Source organism: Balaenoptera acutorostrata, chromosome 21, assembly GCF_949987535.1.
Source record: "Balaenoptera acutorostrata chromosome 21, mBalAcu1.1, whole genome shotgun sequence".
NCBI lineage: Eukaryota > Metazoa > Chordata > Mammalia > Artiodactyla > Balaenopteridae > Balaenoptera > Balaenoptera acutorostrata.
Genome location: NC_080084.1, coordinates 6,996,660 through 7,015,617, shown reverse-complemented (window position 1 = coordinate 7,015,617; position 18,958 = coordinate 6,996,660). Strand labels below are relative to the sequence as shown.

The following is an 18,958-nucleotide window of genomic DNA, read 5'->3' as shown; positions in this document are numbered from 1 at the left end:
AGAAGTAAAAATAATCTATGACATTCAATTTGAATTAACACAAATATGAACTTATTTATTTTTCTATTTTAAAATATTGATACTTATTCACAACGTTGTAAATCAACTTCATTCCAATAAAATTTTTTTTAAATACTTATTTTATATAACTCTGTCCATTGGAAAGGTCTAGAAGCAATGACAACACAACAGCAATCAGTATACCTAGCACCCAAATGTCACTTCTGTACCAGTTATTAAGCTACTGGCCCTCAGCTCCAAACACCGCGTTCTGTAACTGGCTCTGAGATGCAGCATCAGGAGTCTGCAAACATTTCTCTTTGTCACTTGCTTACTATTTGGCTCTGCCAATAGGGGGCACTAGGTTAGAGGAGGGGAGAATGGACTTGCTCCTTCCTGGTTGCGCACTGGCTTCCCACTCCTGCCGGTGCCAGCCCAGCAAAGCCCTTCAACCTGGGGGCAGCGTCAGTCAGCAGAGGCTGCAGACTCCTGGTTTCCCGAGAACTCCCTCACAGGTACCAGCACCAGCTCGGCAGTGCCTCCTCGGTGCCAGCTATACCAGGCCATTCTTCTAAGTTTCCAGGTTCTAATACCCCCAACCTCTTCTCTTTATTCCCCAGCCCCAGGAATTGAGGCTGTTTCCTGCAGTAACTATCTTCTGTGTTACATTTTTTCTTTTTACCTTTTCAGATCTCCAATACCCATTTAACTAATTTCCTAAATCAAATTCTCTCTTTTAAAAGAACTAGTGTAGGTTCTGTTTTCCTGCCTGGATCTTGACATATATAGCTTCTAAATAAAATTCTCCAATTAAAAAAAAAAAACCACACACAACAAGGTTTCTTAAAAGAATGGCTGATTATAACATCTGGGACAGACTACAATAAGCCTGGCATATCTTGTACCAGAAATCAAAGAAGCTGTCAAAAATCAATGGGTCAGGGGGCTTCCCTGGTGGCGCAGTGGTTGAGAATCTGCCTGCCAATGCAGGGGACACGGGTTCGAGCCCTGGTCTGGGAAGATCCCACATGCCACGGAGCAGCTAGGCCCGTGAGCCACAACTACTGAGCCTGCGCGTCTGGAGCCTGTGCTCCGCAACAAGAGAGGCCGCGATAGTGAGAGGCCTGCGCACCGCGATGAAGAGTGGACCCCGCTTGCCACAACTAGAGGAAGCCCTCGCACAGAAACGAAGACCCAACACAGCCAAAAATAAAAATAATAAATAAATAAAAGATTACTATTAAAAAAAAAAAAAGGCTTCTCTTTAAAAAAAAAAAAAAAATCAATGGGTCATGTCAAAAGGACTTAGAAGCCAAGAAGAGGGGGCTCCCATTGGCATCACATGGGATCATTTAAGCAATAAAAGAATGACAGCAAGTGACTGAGACACATTCAAAATACTGAATATATATATGTGTACACATACATACATATGTTATGCAAATGAGTTCATAAAATACTTTAAAAAACAGTAAGAAACACAGTTCCCTTTCTGTAATTTTAATGGGGTTTAGAGATGAATAAAAATTAAATCTTCCATCTTATCCTAGGAGTCCTTTTTTTAAAAGATGGATAAATATTTATACCTTGATTGTGGTACTGGTTACATAACCATATGTGTTTGTCAAAACTCACAGAACTATATCTTAAAAATGGTAAAATTTACAATACATAAATATATCATGATTTTTATATGAAAAAAAGAATGTCCTCAATGAAGCAGTAAAAATTATTAATTTTATTAAGTCTTAATTAAAAAGACTGCCTTTGCTCTTTTTTTTTCCCCTTTTGGACAAAATGGAACAAATCTAAAAATATCCCCAGCAACAATGAAAGTCTGCAGCTCAAGGCCCTCCTAACATGATACTAATTCTATGAAATAGCGTTTGGTTTCACAGGAAGCTGGCTGAAGTTGACAGCTGTTCTATAAACCAAATTGCCAATTTTATCATGTGCCGAAGTCTCTCCAAACTTTTTATGTGCTGTCTGAAACTAGACAAAGGTGATGATAAAAGATGATGTAAACGAAACAAATATGATAAAAGGTTTTCACAAGTGGGAATAATGTGAATTAAAGTTTTTGTGACAAAGGAAATTTGATTAAAATTATGCAAGAACATAATAAATTTATTTACTTTTTTCTCCTTTGAGAAGAAATACCTATATCTCAGGTGAAGGCTGGAGTCAACGCCTTTCATGTTTATCATAGAACTATCTAGTCCCATAAGAAGTGGATGTATGGTTTACAAAGTGACTTGCCACCATGCCTCCAAAAAATAACCCCAGCCCAAACAAATCTAACAGTAGAGGAATCTCAGTAGTGCTGGTACTACCAAAGATCCATTTACAAGTTTGTTTATATGTTTTGTAAGAATTAAGACAAAAAAAAATTATTAGAAAAATACATTACAAATTATTTTTATAGCGATATATTCCAAAACCACTACAAAGCACTTTATGCTCCTGTACTGGCCATCATCACAAATTTCTCAGCTTTAACCTCATTTGGGTCTCTTCTGTGCTTCCCTACCGTGCCTCCTTTCCCCCAGCACCTGCTTCAGCATCTACCATATCAAGTTCCCAGCGTATCCCATCCCACTTCCTTTACTCTCAGATGACCTAGCCTCCTTCTTCATCGACAAGGACATAAAGAGCCAGGAACTCCTCCAATGCCCCTCTCCTGCAACTCAAAGCTTCCTTTCTCCCCCTCTAGCTCTGGAAGAGGTTTCTCAGCTCTTCCTCACTTCTTAATCCGCTTTTCCCCAAGCCATATTCCAGCCTTTTGTTAGTGTCTTTTTTCTCAATCTACTAGCTTACTCACATCAATTAAGTCTATCAGGTCTATTGTGTCATTCAAAGCTTGTGTTTCCTTATTTATTTTCTGTATGGATGATCTGTCTATTGGTGTTAAGTGGGGTGTTAAAGTCCCCCACTATTATTGTGTTACTGTCGATTTCTGCTTACAAAAACATCCTCAAGCCACCTCATCCTAAAAATTCTTCCCTCAATCCTGGTTCCCAGTCAAGTGACCACCTTCTCATTTACTAACAGTTTACACCATTTTTCTTGCCATCCAAACCCCCCATTCATTACTTAAATACTGTTTTAAACTCCCACCACTAAAATCAATGATACCTCTTTAATTGCCAATCCAACTGCTTCTCTTCAGTTCTCATATCACTCACCTGCAAAATAACTGTGGCCTCGCTTGGTCTGTATCACACGACGTTCTGATTTTCCTTCTATCCAGGTATTCTCGCTCATTGTCTTCTGGGTCCTCTCTCTCCGTCACCCATCCTAGATCTCAAAGCTCTCCCCTGGCAGCATAACCTGGTTTGGTAATTCACTTATGCTTCCATTTGATGACTCTCAAATCACTGTCTCCAACCCCTGTCTCCCTCCTGAGCCCCACATCTATTGTTTTGTTCCCAGACAACAACTCCTCAACACCACAGACTCTAAAATTGTACATCAAAAAACCACAAAACAAAAACAGAAAATCACAGACGTCTCTCTCTAATCAATCACATACTTTGCATCAAGAGCTTGGCTCTCAGTAACCACCGTCACTAACTGGTTTTCAGCAGAAATGAAATAAAGGCAGTACATAAACCCTTGGCAAGTGTTTGTATTTTGTATTTTTTTTAAAGCTCCTCTATTAACCAATCACTAGTTCTTTTGGTACAAAACTAAACCAGGGCTTCGCTGGTGGCTCAGTGGTTAAGAATCCGCCTGTCAATGCAGGAGACATGGGTTCGAGCCCTGGTCTGGGAAGATCCCACTTGCCGCATAGCAGCTAAGCCCATGCACCACAACTACTGAGCCTGCACTCTAGAGCCCGTGAGCCACAACTACTGAGCCCGTGTGCCACAACTACTGAAGCCCACGTGCCTAGAGCCCATGCTCCGCAACAAGAGAAGCCACCGCAATGAGAAGCCCACGCACCGCAACTAGAGAAAGACTGCGTGCGGCAATGAAGACCCAATGCAGCCAAAAATAAAATAAATAAAATAAAATAAATAAATTTATATATAAAAAAACTAAACTATATATATCTTCCCATAAAAACCTGTTCCTCTTCTTTGTTATTCCTATGAAATCTTTATTCCTATGAAATACTAAAAACTCAGAATTACCTTCTGTTTCTCCTGCAACCCTCACTTGCAATTGATACAGACCTTTGAAAATCTTTCGAGGGACTTCCCTGGTGGCACAGTGGGTAAGACTCCGCACTCGCAATTCAGGGGGCCAGGGTTCAATCTCTGGTCAGGGAACTAGATCCCACATGCATGTTGCAACTAAGAGTTTGCATGCCACAACTAAGGAGCCCACGTGCTGCAACTAAGGAGCTGGCGAGCCACAACTAAGGAGCCCGCCTGCTGCAACCAAGACCCGGTGCAGCCAAATAAATAAATAAATAATTTAAAAAAAAAAAAAGAAAATGTCTTTCGAATCTATGTAACTTGTTTTTTTAAAATATTTTTTTCATTTATTTTTATTTTTATTTTATCATTTATTTATTTTTGGCTGTGTTGGGTCTTCGTTGCTGCACGCGGGCTTTCTCTAGTTGCAGCGAGCGGGGGCTACTTTTTGTTGTGGTGCCCAGGCTTCTCATTGCGGTGGCTTCTCTTGTTGCGGAGCACGGGCTCTAGGCACGTGGGCTCAGTAGTTGTGGCTCGCGGGCTCTAGAGAGCAGGCTCAGCAGTTGTGGTTCACAGATTTGGCTGCTCCGCGGCATGTGGGATCTTCCCAGACCCGGGATCAAACCTGTGTCCCCTGCATTGGCAGGTGGATTCCTAACCACTGCACCACCAGGGAAGTCCCCTATGTAACTTGTTTTGAAACACATCCAAAAAATAAGATAGACAGATGTGATAAACATAATAAGTGCTAACCACAGAATCTAGGTGGTGGATATATTGGTTTTCACATACAATTTCAACTTTTCTAGATGTTTGAGAATTTTTATAATAAAATGTTGAAAAAAAACCTGTCTACATTCAGACATTGTTGAAACACATGCCCTTTTTGTTTCTTTTCTGACCTAATTGGGAGCCTAAGCTGTCTCCCCAAACCCTCCCACTGTAGCCGTCCTCCAGGATGGCTCCCAAAGACCCCTGCCTCCTGCATTCACATGCATGTGAAGTGGCCTCCCACACTGTACTGGGGCTGCTCTCCACGACCAGTAGTATTCGGCAGAAGTGATGGTGGATCACTTCCCAGCTTAGGTTAGAAGAGACTGCAGCTTCCAGCTTGCATCTCAGCACTCTCTCAGATGGCTCGTCCTGGGGGAACACGTAAATCCCCCAGGGATCTGGTTAAAATGCACACTCTGATTCAGCAGGTCTGGGGCAGAGCCTGAGATACAGCATTTCCAACAAGCTCCTAGGTGATGCGTATGCTGCTAGTGTAGGCATCAAACTGCAGTGCTGAAGTATAGCTAACAAGGTAAGAAAAGAAAGAACACAGGGAGAGGTTCTCCGTTTTTTCCCCTGCCATATTTAGATAGGTTAATATAAAGTCAAGCCTTTGTAGTGGTTCAGTGCAACATCATCTCAATACATTCAATTCTGCCGAGCAGTGCTTCTCAAACATGAACGTGCATATGAATCACCTGAGGATCTCATTAAACTGCAGCAGCAGTAAGTCTGGAGCAGGAGAGATTTTGCATTTCTAACAAACCCCCAAGCGACACTGAAGCTTCTGGTCCACGGCCCACACTTTTTAAGGAGTAAGGTTTTATTTATTTTTTTAATATTTATTTATTTGGATGAGCCAGGTCTTAGTTGCAGCACGCGGGATCTTTTAGTTGCGGCACGTGGGATCTAGTTCCCTGACCAGGGACTGAACCCGGGCCCCCTGCATTGGGAGCGTGGAGTCTTTTAGCCCTGAACCACCAGGGAGTTCCAAGAGTAAGGTTTTAAAAGGCTGCTATACCTTTTTTTTTAAGTCTGACATGTTTGATTATATAAATATGTAAAATTTACATGGCAAAAACCACAATAAAGTCAAAAGATAAACAACGAATTTAGAAAAACAATTTGCAACACACATGCCAACATGTTTATCTTTTTTATTAGTTTCCTATTGCTGCATAAGAAATTATCATCCAGGGACTTCCCTGGTGGTCCAGTGGCTAAGACTCTGCACTCCCAATGCAGGGGGCCGGATTTCAATCCCTTGTCAGGGAATGAGATCCCACATGCCGCAACTAAGAGTTCGCATGCCTCAACTAAAGATCCCACGTGCTGCAACTAAGACCCAATGCAGCCAAATAAATAAATAAATAAATATTTAAAATTTTAAAAACCCTATCATCCAATACTTTTCAAGTTTCAGAAACGTCAACCTGAAAGACAGACTCTTGAAATGGTTTACAAATGCCAATTACACATTCCAGCTTTAAGCCCAGTCCCTCCAGCACCATCACCCACCCTGTGTGCACACCTGCACTCCACCAATACCTGACAACTCCCTGCACAATGTTAAGATCTTTACTTCTCTAACCTTAACCTGAAAACACACTTCTGTTTTGATAACATAGCAAGCCCGGGCAGTCGTCAGTTCAGCAGTCCTTCCTTTTTCCCTTCAAGTGAGCCTCGGTCTAGTTTGCCTACCTATAAGCTAAGCATTTCATCTTTCTACTCTGTCATGGGACTGAAGTCCCACGGCTACTTATTCCAGATTTAGATAGAAATTATGGACCTTTCTTCACAATTAACCTCTCACTACATGTTTTTTTGTTTTTTTGTTTTTTTTTTTTAAATTTATTTATTTATTTATTTATTTATGGCTGTGTTGGGTCTTCGTTTCTGTGCGTGGGCTTTCTCTAGTTGCGGCAAGCGGGGGCCACTCTTCATCGCGGTGCGCAGCCCTCTCACTATCGCGGCCTCTCTTGTTGCGGAGCACAGGCTCCAGACGCACAGGCTCAGTAATTGTGGCTCACGGGCCCAGTTGCTCCGCGGCATGTGGGACCCTCCCGGACCAGGGCCCGAACCCGTGTCCCCCGCATTGGCAGGCAGACTCTCAACCACTGCGCCACCAGGGAAGCCCTACATGTTTTTATTCATACAATTTTTTAAAGATATACCATAAAACCCACCCTTTTAAAGTGTACAATTCAATGGTTTTTAGTATATTCAGAGTTGTGCAATCATCATCACTAATTCCAGAATATTTTCATCTTCCCCAAAGGAAACCCCATACCTTTTCTCTATCCTCCCCAATGTCCCCAGGCCCCCAGCCCCTGGCAATGACAAAACTTTGTCTCTACAGATTTGCCTATTCTGGACACTTCATATAAATGGAATCATACAATATTTGGTCTTTGTGACTGTCTTTGTTCATGTAGCGTATTTTCAAGGTGTATCCATTTGTAGAATGTCTCAGTACTTCATTCCCTTCTATGGCTAAGTAATTTCATTGTATGAATATACCATATTTTATCAGTTTTTCAGTTGATGAGCATTTGGGATATTTCCCTTTTTGGCTATGATGAATAACGCTGCTATGAACATGCGTGTGCAAGTTTTTATGTGGATGTGTTTTCAGTTCTCTTGGGTGTATATCTAGGAGCAGACTTGCTGAGTAATATCCTAGCAGTATGCTTAACGTTTTGAGCAACTGCCAAAACCATTGAACCATTTTACATTCCCACCAGCAATGTTTAGAAATTTTCAACCAATGAGGATGTTATAATTCCTGAAGCAAAGGAGACGTATGCCCCCACCGTATAACGATAATTCTCTACGAAGAATATTGCATTAACAATACAGAAGTATATTTCCGGCACGACGACACAGAATAAAATGTTAGAGGTCCGAATATACTGAGTGAGTTAACCTTTCACAGCCAACAGTTCTTTCATCGTAAAATAGGAACGCTGTGATGACATTTACGTTGCAGTCACCGTTAAGATGAAATAAAACAATCCACGTAAAGGTGCTTTCCTACACTGATTATCCGTAATCCAATGCGGGGCAAAGCTTTAGGGGCAAAGAGCTAAATGCCCAGTTCCCTCCCCTTCCCTCATGTTCCTTCCCAGCGGGAGGGGTCGCTGAGTGACGGAGGAGGCTGCAGCCACCTCCCTCCTCGGGGAGAGCCGAACTGACGAGCCACGCAGGAAAAATTGTTAGGACTCGAAAAGCAAGAGCCGGGCCACGCCAGCCCAACCTCGTCCCCAGGCGAGAGATTCGCAGCCTGCTACTCAGCTTCGCAGGTCAGCGCAGGATCTTTTTTCCTCCTTTCATGGTAAGACATTTATTATGGTTGAAGCAGAAGACGAGGGGCAAAGAGAACACAAGCAAACCACCCCCCCACCCGCGATCCTAGTCTCTGTCTCTCCAAAGCCCCCCTAAGGAAAACACAGGAAACCCGATTCATTACGAACTCTTGGAGGTGGATCAATCCCAATGTCCCTCACCGCCAAAGACTACCCTGTCGGACGCCCCTGGGACAGATGGCGCAAAGCTTACCTGGTGGCCTCCTCCAGCCCGACCCGGCTCCGACCAGGCGCCTCCAGAGGGATAGTAGCCATCGCCTCCTCCGCCTTCTCCCGGCCAGGTGGTCTCAGCCGGGCCGCCCCCGCGCACTCGCCAGGAAATGGGAGGCTGGGGGGGTTCGGGGCGGGGAGAATATATGGGCGGAGGTAGGTGTACGGGCACATCTCCAGCCCCAGGCCCGTAGTAGCGCCCATAAGACGGACCGTCACTGGGGCCGTAGCCCGAGCGCCTCAAGGCCGACATGGGCTCCACTGCCCCCGGGCGCTTCCCGCCCCCCAAGGCCGGCCCATTGCGCAGGCGCCTGCGGGGGAGCGCGACTGGACAGCAGGGAAGGGGGGGGGGTCGGCAGGCAACAGCCAATCCCAGGCCGGGTCCCGCCCCCTCAGCTTCCGCGTCCTGAGAGTGGAAAGACGGAGGTCCGTGACTCTGGGGTCTGGGAAGCAGGAAAACGAGGGGCGGCACCGTGTTCCTTTGAAAGGGAGAACACATTTCTCCACTGTCTATCCAATCTAGAGTCCTCTTCCCTTCTTATCAGGGATGCGGCAAGCGTATCCCAGGACCCCGCTACGGCCCCGCCTCTTCTTCAGGACGGGCACGTGATGCCGGAAGTGGGTGGGGGTAATATGGTGGCGTTTCCGGCAGGCCCCGGCTGCTGAAAGCCGGGGCAGGGGAGTTGGTCCGGGTCCGGGTTCCTGTCCCGGTCCCGCCGAGGCGGCGACTGCGATAGGAGGAAGGACGTGTTGGACGCGCTGGCCCACCGCCACTATACATTGCAGCCTTATCTCAACTCAAAATGAACTATATGCCCGGCACCGCCAGCCTCATCGAGGACATCGACAGTGAGTAGTTCATCTCCACCGAGTGAAGTCTGGGGTGAGACCTTTCTTCCCAGGAGGGTGCCTCTTAGGAGGGAGCTCATAGAATGAGTCTGGGCCGGGGGCGGTGTGGTTTTAGTAAGGTTCTGGACGTCTGGCGTTGGCATCTTCCACAGGATGCAGGAGCCACGGGACACACCGTTTGCCCACCTCCTAGCCTGCTCTCTGTATCCTGTCTCTCGCAGCCTTCACTGGCCCCCGGGCAAGCTGTAGAATTCACTTCTGCTTTTCAGGGATGCGGCTGCTGAGGCCCAAGAGTGAAAGTTGCCGCCTCCCCGGTGCATCATCTCCCACCTGCGGCATTTCGAAGTACCAGGTGGTTACTGGTGGATGAATGAGAATTCTTAGAGAAAGGATTCTTCAAGAAACGAAAAGAGTAATACAACAGCAGTTGGACTTAATTAGCACTAAACATAGGATTTATGCTGTGTGGCCGTTTGCAATCTTCTTTTACCGTTGAGGGTATTTAGACTTTAGGGTTGTGGTAATGGAGACCACTGCCCGACCAGGTATTCCCTTTTCCAGAAAGACTGAGTCACTTCAAACTTACCTTTTTCTTCTGTTAGACAGTTTTCTCTCGCATTTATTAAGACCTCCCTTATTCTTAGTCACTGTCCTGAAGAGAAACTCACTTCTGTACAGTTGTCTTTCCTTTTTCCAAACTCTCATCTGTGAATTATTCCTTAAACATTTTTTTAAAGTTGTCTCAGTCGTGTGATCTGTTTCATTAACTTGTAATTGCTGCAAAACGGTTTACACACAGTTCCAAACAAGTTACAGGAATCTCTACAGTTACTATGTATGTAAATTAAAGAGTGAGTTTATGATTAAATTCTCTTCCTGTCGTTTGAAATCACTTTTTAGATCCAAATTAGTGATTTTGCTATTGAAGGGAAATGTAGGTTGGACCAAAGTCATCTATGAATAACCACTGTACAAGCCTGTCTGTAATGGGTGATGAAATCTTCAATCTTAGTTGTCTGAGGATGCCCTTTTGCCCTCACCTCTCTTGTTATGTATCTGAATTATGTGAGGCTCCTAACACATCCTGCCATCCTACTAAAAATAATTGCTTTTCTCAAGCCTCTAACCCCTTTTTTGCAGATTCCAAGCTCCTCCTTTACTGAAAGATTTGAAACCATTTCATATGCACCCTTCACTGTGACATTCGCTCTGCTCTCCTCAGTCTTTCTGTATTTTCACCCAGCCTCTCATTTGAATAGGAAGTATTCCTCCCTTTCAGTTTGTGGCTTACTTCTCTTTCCTCCCACTGCTTCTGGAACCTTCTTCCATTAATATCCTGTTGCTCTCATATCCTCTCTCGCTCCCCCTCTGAATCCTCCCCTTCATGTATGTTCTTGTCTGTCGAATTTTTTCTCAGTTGTGTTTCACCATCAAATTCCCATCCTTTTTTTCACATCTTTACCCCCAAACCTCTTGAGTAATCTCCCATTTTAACTCTACTTCCCGACCACCTGCAATAGACCACCTACCTCTATTACCCCTGCAATCTGATTTCTTTCGTCAACACACTACTGAAACTGCAGTCTGAAAGACATCTTCTGATGCACTCCTCCAAGTTCTTCCCTCTCCTCTGCAACACTGTGATACCGTTACCACAGGATTCTTCATTTTCTTGATTTCTCCAACACTGGTACTTGATTTTCTTACCTCTGCAACTGTTATTGTTCCCTAAAATAAATGGACACTTAGGTCCCATCTTTGGCTTGCTTCTTTCTTTAAATCGCTAGGAGGGCTCCTGGACTTTATTATATCACCTCTTTGTGGACTTATCCAAAAACTGCTGTGATCCTGACTTCTTTGGCCAGTCTTACATCTCCAGTTGCCAGTTGACATTTCTACATCGGTGTCCTGATACCACTTCAGAATCACTACAGCTAATCACCTTCCACTGAGCTTGCTTCTTTTACTCCCAGCTCTTGGTAAATGGTCCTCCCTGACATGATGACTCAGAATTCCTACATCTTCTTTAACTCATCTCTTCAGCACCCGACTCTCTCACACATACCCACATATACAAACACACTTGGCTGACAAATCCCATCCCTTATAACTGCAGTGTCTTGGTCCTCCCATCCCGTCCCTTCCCATCTCTCCCCTGGTTCAGGTCTCTTCTTCATGTCTCAGACTCTGGGTCTAGCCTCAAAACTGTTCTCTCTTTTCTGCCAGTTTAATCTTAAGAGTTTTCTTGTTCCCTGTGAAGTCACATCCAAACTCAGCCTGCTCCCAGTACTTTTCTGACTTCATCTCCTGTTATTTCCCTTCACACCCTCAACTTTTAGCCAGACATTTGGATACATAGCTCTTTTTTCTTCTGCCTAAATTACAGATTTCCCTCCTCTTCCCCTTCCCTGTCACTCTTCCTATGGCCAAAAATGTCCAACTCAGATACCTTCTCCAGCTAGATATAGTTTCTCTCAGTCTCATATAATTAAGATTTGCTCTCTTGTGGTACTTAATTATAGCCCCAAAAAGCCTGTAAGTTCCTTCAGGAAAGAATCACTGTCTTGTTCCTCTGTTCTGCATCTAGAAAGTACTTTATCCATGGCATTAAAGAACAAATGAATGACTTTGGCTACCTATTCTAGTGACTGGCTTACTATCATTCTTCGGTGTCAGCTCAAAGTCACCTCTTCAGAGAGGTTTTCCCTAGCCACCCTCTCTTATGTAGCTTCTTCCCCTCTTTTTCTCATCCTGCTATCTTGTTTATTATTCTGCTAGACTAATCACTATAGGGCATTTTTTAAAATTGGTTTGACTTTCTCCATCAGGAATATAAGTTCATAAGGTTGGTGACTCTGCATGTTATTCTGTACTGCAGCGGTCCCTAACCTTTTTGGTGCCAGGGACCAGTTTCATGGAAGACAGTTTTTACACGGACCGGGGTGGTGGGGCGGGGCAGGGGATGGCTCAGGCAGCAATGCGAGCGATGGGGAGCGGCAGATGAAGCTTCGCTCACTCGCCCACCTCTCACCTCCTGCTGTGCGGCCCGGTTCCTAACAGGCCTCGGACACAAATCCACAGCCCAGGGGCTGGGGACCCCTGCTCTACTCTATATCTAGGCCCCAGAACAGCACATAGCTTTCCATAAATTTTATTGAATTTTTGCTCTAGTTTTATTATCAGTATCCTCATTCTACATGTCTGAGGTATTTTTTTATTTAAAACCTTCCCTGATTCCAGAGTGTGAAATAGAAGCTCTCCATCTCAGTTGAGGGGAAAATAATTCTTGAATTAAGATCATAAAGATCACCTAGATTCAGTTTCCAAATTTGCAGGTATAGAAACTGACATGACACTGAGAGGGTTTAACTGTCAAGCATCAGCATCTAGAACCGGTCGGTCAGGCCCCCTGACTACATGCCCAGTCCTTCCCCACTCTGCCGCCCCCTCGGATTCTTTCATCACCGGTCTTCTCATCTAAACACCGGGCTGCCGGGTCATCCCTCTAATTCCTCAGTGAACTCTGCCTTAAATACACTGGAAGAGGAAGTGGTAGAGCTTAATTTGCTATGAGCTTTGTTTTTGTTGTTACCCTGCAAACTCACAGGCTAACGGACTTCTCATTGCAGTGGCTTCTCTTGTTGCAGAGCATGAGCTGTAGGTGCGCGGGCTTCAGTAGTTGTGGCTCGTGGGCTGTAGAGCGCAGGCTCAGTAGTTGTGGCGCACGGGCTTAGTTGCTCCGTGGCATGTGGGATCTTCCTGGACCAGGGCTAGAACCCTTGTCCCCTGCAATGGCAGGCGGATTCTTAACCACTGCGCCACCAGGGAAGTCCCAACAGTTCATTTTTTAAAGATCTTTTTTCCTCTCCCCAGAAAAGCACTTGGTCCTGCTTCGAGATGGAAGGACGCTTATAGGCTTTTTAAGAAGCATTGATCAATTTGGTACGTATTAGTCACGGACTTCTCCTGTACTCTGGATAATAAGAGCTGCCCATTGTATTTTTGTGTTGTTTCATATCGAAGTTTATTTGTCTGCAACTTTTTTCACGTGTCTGGCATAATGGAATATTGGTTTGAATCATTACATCATTGTTTTCTAAATTACAATTAGGTGGTTCAAAAGCTTGTGTTTACAAGCTTGTATTTCTAAAACTGGTTTTCACTAGAACATGCGCTGAGTGTTTTGGACTATTTTTTATTTTCCCCATTAGAGGGAGCCAGATGATAGAAATAAACTCAGTCCACTGAAAAAGCTGCTCATTTGTACATTGGCTTGGGTGCGACTACTCTTCAAAGCAGTTCCTGCCCTGAAGGTAATCCCTCCCTGTCCAATGAAAAGTGGGTCAGAGGCCTTTGCTGAAGCTTTTTAGGGACCCCCCAACGTTAAGCTTAGGATTTTATACCTTGGGATACATTAGACTCAAGGTCTTGGTCTTGGTTTTGCCTCCTGCATTTTTGTAAAGAGACCTTATATTTGCTTCTGTCTTAAGGAACTCCTCAGTTCATATCAGCATTTGCTGGACATCTGCTTAGGTCAGTGGCTTTGGGCCTGAGGAAAAACAACATAATTGAAACACATGTAAGAATTATAGACGATAAGAGCATAGACACTGCGTTTCTTCACGTAAGACAAACAGCACCAATTGAAAGAGGAAAAGGAATTATTCTTCACAGATTGTGGTTCTAAACCTTAAGTCAAATTCATCAGACTACATGAGGGAAAAGTGGTAAATAGTGACTTTACTCTCTCAGATTACCAGATTATGGTTATCTGACAAAGGGAAAAAATAGGTTACCGTTATATCGTAATCCATGAATACCTACATTGGGTTAAATGAATAATGAATCCTAAGTACTGAAACAAAGTTAAATCTTTGGTAAATCATCACACAACACAGAAAAACGGTTTCCTTCCAAAAAACCCCAGAGTTTTACTTTCTGCAGTTGTTTGGGCTTTAGAGTTTTCCAAGTGCCCTATCATTTATATTTTCTTATAGCCATGTTGATATTAGCAACTAACTCATAAGGAATTTAATTTTCTTCATTTATTTCCACCGTCCTCCTTATAACAACATAATCCCAAATACTCTCTCAGTTTGCAGTTGTTTAAAAGTCTCCTAAGTGGTTTGTCTCAATGTAAGAGTAAGAGATTGTTTGAAATTTTAGCTTTTTCCAGAACTAGAAAGTTTGAAAATCATGTTCAGCTAAATCTTTTCTACTCAAAATAACTGATTAATTGAGTAATGGACCTTTACCTATAAAGTAATTTGAACTAAATATCTTTGTTTCTTCCCTGTACACTTATAGCTAACTTAGTGCTACATCAGACTGTGGAGCGTATTCATGTGGGCAAAAAATACGGTGATATTCCTCGAGGGATTTTTGTGGTCAGAGGAGAAAATGTGGTCCTACTAGGAGAAATAGTAAGTGAAAACTGTTAAGCTGCTATGGCTCTTGATCATCATGCCAGTTAGGTTTCTTTTTTGTCTTTTCAAGAAGGAAAAAATATATTTTCCACTTTCACCCAGCTTCTCAAGGAAACCACCCAATTAGCTTAGGAAAGCTACATTGTAAAAGGAAAGCTACAGAGAACAGTTAACTTTGTTTCAATGCCTCCTGGCATTTTAAAGGTTTTGATCCCATTAGCAGCAAAATACCATTGATTTTTACCTGATACCATAAAAAATACTGTCCTACATGGGAATTCCCTGGCAGTCCAGTGGTTAGTACTCCCGATCTCACTGCCAAGGGCCGGGGTTCAATCCCTGGTCGGGGAACTAAGATCCCACAAGCCACGTGGAGCAGCCATAGATATATATATATAAATATATGTACGTAAATACTGTCCCACACAAATGTGTTCCTTAGTATGTTGTTATTGTATCTCTAATAGCAGAAAATTGAAGCTTGATACCTAACAGGAGAAGAATAATTCAATGAAATGTGGCTTGTTAACACTGGAATATTCTGCAGTCATTTAAACAATTGGTTACAAATGGTTTTTCATGACATAAAGGTAATTAGTGGTGTTTGGGGGAAAGACACACTGCATATACAATGCGATATCTATGTTTTTTAAAGGGGGGAAGGGGAAAGAATGGCTGCAGAAGAAGCCTTTCTGTTAACTTTCCGAGGATGGGCTCAACTTCACTTGGATCCTTAGCTCCCAGCCAAGGCGGAGAGGTACCTGTTATGTGTGTCAGGAAAGCCAGCTGGCAGGTGAAAAGTTAGATCAGATCCTCTAGAGTGGTGTCACTGTAGGTCTATATGTGTATGTGTGTGAACTATTAGAAAACTGTTCCCCCAAAATATATATTAGAAGTACTCATACATTTTTAAAGAAAATAAAACTTGATTTCACATTTTACGTGAGACATTTACTTTAAAAGAAAAGTACTTTATTTAATACCTTTGACTTAATCCTCATGCTTCTGATTATTGGGTTTTCCAGGAAAATCAAACCTTGGCGTTTGCTTGATTTTATCTTTAAAGTTTTCAGTAAAGTTTCCCAATCCCTAGCCACATCTTAAATCACGTTTACAGAAGTCTCTGGAGTGAAGTAGTTTGGTCCGTAGCTATTTTTAACGGTAGACCATTTGAGAAAGTAAGGAGGTAATTTTGCCAGGGTCATGCTCGTTCAGAGACCTCATGTCGGAAACAGCTAGAAACAACTAATCAATACTGTCCAAGTATTGCTATGAAATAACTTTTTCTAATTTTAAAAATATTGTTGTGGTTGATATTTTTGGTTTCAGTGTATGTTTAAGCAGCGGAAATTGTCACCTCTTTGTTTTAAAGAGGAAATTATTACTTTGCTGTCGGGGGAAAGATTTAAGTTAAAATATCCACGCATACTGTGCTTCAGTTGTATAGTAGTAAACACCACATCCATGCTTTCTGTGCCAGTTACATTGGCACAAACATGCCCCTGTGTAGATGTGTGTGAAGAGAAGTGAACTTGTGTTTATTCTTGAAGATTCATTGTTTCCTGGGAGCCCTTTTGTGGAGAAAAGTGCTCTTTTTTTTGTATGTTATGGTTTGGATGCTGCAGAATTCTCATGATGGTTCCACTAAAGAAATATGGTTCAGGAATGCTTACATAGTTCTACGAATCGGTAGTCAGTTTGAAGACACTGTGAGCCAATTCTAGGAAAACTCAAACCTAGAAGCCATTTGGATTCTGTAAACATGCAGTTGTTTGCAGAGTCCCTGGATTCTACCTCAAGGATGATGAGACACACGGCCTTAAGTAATAAGCTGATTGTTAGGAAACAGCATTACCATAACCACATGCACAGCTCAGCACATAACGCTGAAAAGCCCAAGAGGCAGTACACTAAGCCAAGAACGTTATCTTCCCTCCTGCTGCCCATGGGTTGTGAGGGAAGATGACACTTGATAATATATATTTTGCTGGATGCAGTTAACTTTTGACCCAGGGCAGGGCTTGCTTATGTAATTTATGTGGCTTTCATTCTAACCTTTCTGGTGAGAGTCCTCCATCTGCTGTGTCACTGCCTGCGGGTTCCGAGGCCTTAGCAGCACCTGAAGATAAGTATCCAGTGGTCGGCTGGAACGTCTGGAGAGTTTGTGTATGTGTTGATGCCTTCCCAGAATTTTATAATTAAAAGAGAGGAGGATGAGAAATAAGAATGCCCTGTCGCTATAGGCTTTCCATGTTACTAAAACACAGAGTGACACCTGTATACTCATCTTAAGAAGAGTGAACTGAGTCTGTAGGTAGATAATTTTATAGCAAGGTTCTGCATTATAAAATTGGTTATCAAATGTTTAGAAGGTGTTCAAAAATAAAAATATTAAGCATATTATGCCATATTAAGTGGGAAAAGTAGCCAATATTTGCGAGAAATATATTGGGGCCAAAATGGTTTAGTAACCTAACTGGTCTGCTGAGGTTTTCTCTAGAAGACTTGTTGCCATGGAGGGGAAAGAAGTCCTGTGTTATAATGTAACAACTCCTGGGTAATGCGACAGAGGGACAGTGTATTGCCTTTGGCTCAGGATGGAGCCAGGGTCCCGGGGGGAGGGGAGGAGGGGTGGGAGGTGGTGGTGCTACTTTAAATCAATGTTCTCTACCTTCTTTTTTTTTTTTTTTTTTTTTTTTTTAAATATATTTATTTATTTTTGGCTGTGTTGGGTCTTCGTTTCTGTGCGAGGGCTCTCTCTAGCTGCGGTGAGCGGGGGCCACTCTTCATCGCGGTGCGCGGGCCTCTCACTGTGGCGGCCTCTCCCGTTGCGGAGCACAGGCTCCAGACGCGCAGGCTCAGTAGTTGTGGCTCACGGGCTTAGTTGCTCCGTGGCATGTGGGATCTTCCCAGACCAGGGCTCGAACCCGTGTCCTGTGCATTGGCAGGCAGATTCTTAACCACTGCGCCACCAGGGAAGCCCCTCTACCTTCTTACTGAGCACAAACCCCCAGAAATTAGGCTGACTTTGATCATGTATAAATACAAAATTTATTTTAAGCCATCTTGACCTCAGTACCTTCTCTCTTGGATTCCCTGGGGTTGGGGAAATAGCTGTAAGCAGCCCTAATCTTTTTTTTTTTTTTTTAAAGAGAAGGAGTACTTGTCTCATGTAGGACTTTACTTTGGATACACTAAAGCTTTGTTATACATGCCGATACTGATCCCTGTTAAACCACACTCACATGTGTTCTATAGGAGCATTGCCAGCCATTTCTTTGTAAAATTTATCTGTCCATAGGATATTTCTGCCCTATCTCAAGTACAAAAAATAACCCAAGCCGGATATAGGAATCCATTTAGGAACCGGTTTGCCTTTAGATCTATGATGTTTTCTATTCTTGGTCATCAGGTGAAGTTTTCTAAACCTGCTTATTTTGTAGGACTTAGAAAAGGAGAGTGACACACCCCTCCAGCAAGTGTCTATTGAAGAAATCCTAGAAGAACAGAGGGCAGAGCAGCAGACCAAGCTGGAGGCCGAGAAGCTGAAAGTCCAGGCCCTGCAGGACCGAGGCCTGTCCATCCCTCGAGCAGATACTCTTGATGAGTATTAAGTCTTCTGCTCAGAGGCTGCAGCTCTTGGGGAGCAGGAGCTGTCACCAAACCAAGTGACACATTTGACGAGAGACTGCAGAGCTTTGAAAAGTCATTTTTATTTGGAATTCTTTCACATATGCAACATGAAGAAATCATGCGTTTTGTTTTGTTTTTTTTAATAACGAAATCATTATTTAAAGAAACAGTGGCATGGACTCCTTTCACACGTCACTGTGGAGCCAGCAACTACTTCTTTATATTGCTCTTCTCACCCCAAATTAGTGGTTACAGGGAATATTCTTCATTTGCTTGTAAATAAAATACGAATCTCAAAATTGCAATGTTATTATTTCCCAAGTTTGAGTTGCCTTCAAAGAATAGTCATTAAATTTCTGCTTTCAAAGGTATAAGCAGTCCATACACACACATGCTGGGATTTTCTTTCTGTCACAATTCCAAGCTGCTAGTTACTTACGAAGGAATATTTTCATACCAGATATCCTGCGGGTCCTCCTTTCTCCCCTTGTCGTGTTTTTTTCTGATAAGAAAAACAAGTTTTCAGGCTTGAGGAGGGCTCTTTCCGTGAAGTTTTGCA

General features: G+C 43.2%; 2 protein-coding genes across 6 annotated transcripts in view; one reads left to right on the top strand and one right to left on the bottom strand.

Annotated features, from left to right (window-relative positions):
* The window catches only part of BAG4 (BAG cochaperone 4), a 34,519-nt gene extending 25,709 nt beyond the window's left edge, over positions 1-8,810 (bottom strand). For all 5 annotated transcript variants that reach the window (XR_009006519.1, XR_009006520.1, XR_009006522.1 and 2 more), the window contains exon 1: positions 8,475-8,810. Coding sequence is in view for 1 of the 5 variants with exons in the window: in XM_007178387.3 (XP_007178449.2) it covers positions 8,475-8,744 (270 nt within the window). In the remaining 4 variants the exon portion in view is untranslated. The remainder of the gene's footprint in view (positions 1-8,474) is intronic.
* A 140-nt stretch (positions 8,811-8,950) lies between these two features.
* LSM1 (LSM1 homolog, mRNA degradation associated) lies at positions 8,951-18,698 on the top strand. Its single transcript, XM_057537311.1, has 4 exons — positions 8,951-9,340; positions 13,214-13,282; positions 14,648-14,763; positions 18,210-18,698. The coding sequence occupies exons 1-4, from the start codon at positions 9,295-9,297 to the stop codon at positions 18,378-18,380; spliced, it is 402 nt and encodes a 133-aa protein (XP_057393294.1). The 5' UTR covers positions 8,951-9,294; the 3' UTR covers positions 18,381-18,698.
* The last annotated feature ends 260 nt before the right edge of the window (positions 18,699-18,958 follow it).